The 1,588-nt window shown below is 52.1% G+C and overlaps 1 protein-coding gene across 1 annotated transcript; it reads left to right on the plus strand.

Moving 5' to 3' along the window:
* LOC133929865 (auxin-responsive protein SAUR36-like) lies at positions 1–702 on the plus strand. Its single transcript, XM_062376621.1, has one exon. The coding sequence runs from the start codon at positions 9–11 to the stop codon at positions 549–551; it is 543 nt and encodes a 180-aa protein (XP_062232605.1). The 5' UTR covers positions 1–8; the 3' UTR covers positions 552–702.
* The last annotated feature ends 886 nt before the right edge of the window (positions 703–1,588 follow it).

A 1,588-nucleotide genomic window follows, 5' to 3' on the forward strand; every position in this document is an offset into this window, starting at 1 on the left:
ATATATTCATGGTCAAGTGTCCTCCAAACACCATCACTTGCAGCATCACAAACAAAGCATTGCAAACTCAATTCAGAGCTCTCCAGCTTCCAGCCAGAGAGAAGAAAGAACTGACCATGATCAGTGCCAAGAGGATTGCTCAGCTGGCCAAGAAGTGGCAGAGGATGGTAGCACTTGGGAGGAAGAGGCTCAATTGGGGAACGGCAAAGGAAACCGATGAGTGCTGCGCCTCTGTGGCGGGCAAGGGCTACTGCGTGATGTACACTACCGACAGGAAGCGGTACGAGGTTCCACTGGCGTACCTCTGCACACCCGTCTTCGGGGAGCTCCTGCGGATGTCCCAGGAGGAATTTGGCTTCGCAAGTGATGGGCGGATCACGCTCCCTTGTGATGCTGCAACCATGGAGTACGCCATGTGCCTGCTCAGAAGAAGCATCTCTGCAGAGGTAGAGAAGGCATTCCTGAGCACCATGGCAGTGCCATGCCACTATGCAAGCTGTGTGGAACCATCTGTAGGGGTTAGTCAGCAGGTTGCTGTTTGCAGCTCCTAAATGTATGTAAAGTAGATCGGTATAGGATGTAGGAAACAGAAACTGCTCTCAGAGCCCTTTGATCCTGTGAGCAATCAAGGAAGATGGCAAAGTAGCAAGTTAGAGCCATTATCCTTGTTCTTTGTAAATATGCTTCACTGTATTGATAAATGACAGATCACATTTCAGGACTTACATTACAATGGAAAAAAGTTTCTTCTGTAATGTCTTCTGACTTGAGAACCAAATGTTTACTGCATGTGGCCCAGCGCATAAAACTGTCTTTTCCCATTCTGGCCGAACCAAACCAGTGTGCCCTCTAGGCCTTGAAACTGAATGGACAAGGCCACAAGAGAGTTAATCTTTGGAGAAAGGACAGTGCATGATGTTCAACCAAATATGAAACCGTCAGGCGCCAACTAGGGGGGCGCGGCGGACTCAACGGCGCTCGCGGGATGGCACAGGAGGAGCGCGTCGAGGTCGTAGGAGGGGTAGACGATGAACGCGTCGTCCAGGGACCACGTCCCAGCGTAGAGCGCGCCGAGGGATCCCGGCGGCGTGCTCGTCGAGGACGTGCGCCACGAGGCCCGAGGGCACGTGGAGGAGGCCGATCAGGAAGTCCACCGCGGTGAATGGAAGAATCCCAGGTCGGTCCCATACCCGAACAAAGGCTAGACCGAAGGTCCCGTCCCAATCCGGTGGGGAATAGGGAGGGGAGATCCGTAGGAGGAGGAGCAGAAGTCCATTCTCCGCGACAACGCGGCCATCGCCGTCGCCGGACGGGAAGGGGGAGGGAGCGCGCCAGCGCGGAGGATACCAGGCGCAGATGAGTGGGTTATCTGCAAATTATAATCGCGATCCATTTTAGGGGGCTTTTTGTAAAACTTGTTGGCCAGAGTCACCCGCCATGCAGGCAACCTGCTGCCGTTGGATTAAAATTGTAGAGCCCGATATGGATCAGACCGTTGCGCGTTTGATTGCCTGCGGAGAATCTATTTTTATAATTTCTAGTGATTTTTTATGTCTTAAATAAATTCTCAAAAATCAGAAAAAAAAAT

The sequence above is a fragment of the Phragmites australis genome, chromosome 9, assembly GCF_958298935.1.
Source record: "Phragmites australis chromosome 9, lpPhrAust1.1, whole genome shotgun sequence".
In the NCBI taxonomy this organism is placed as follows: Eukaryota; Viridiplantae; Streptophyta; class Magnoliopsida; order Poales; family Poaceae; genus Phragmites; species Phragmites australis.

Coding starts and splice junctions, on each gene's coding strand:
- LOC133929865 (XM_062376621.1), top strand. CDS start 9: ATGGTCAAGTGTCCTCCAAACACCATCACTTGCAGCATCACAAACAAA.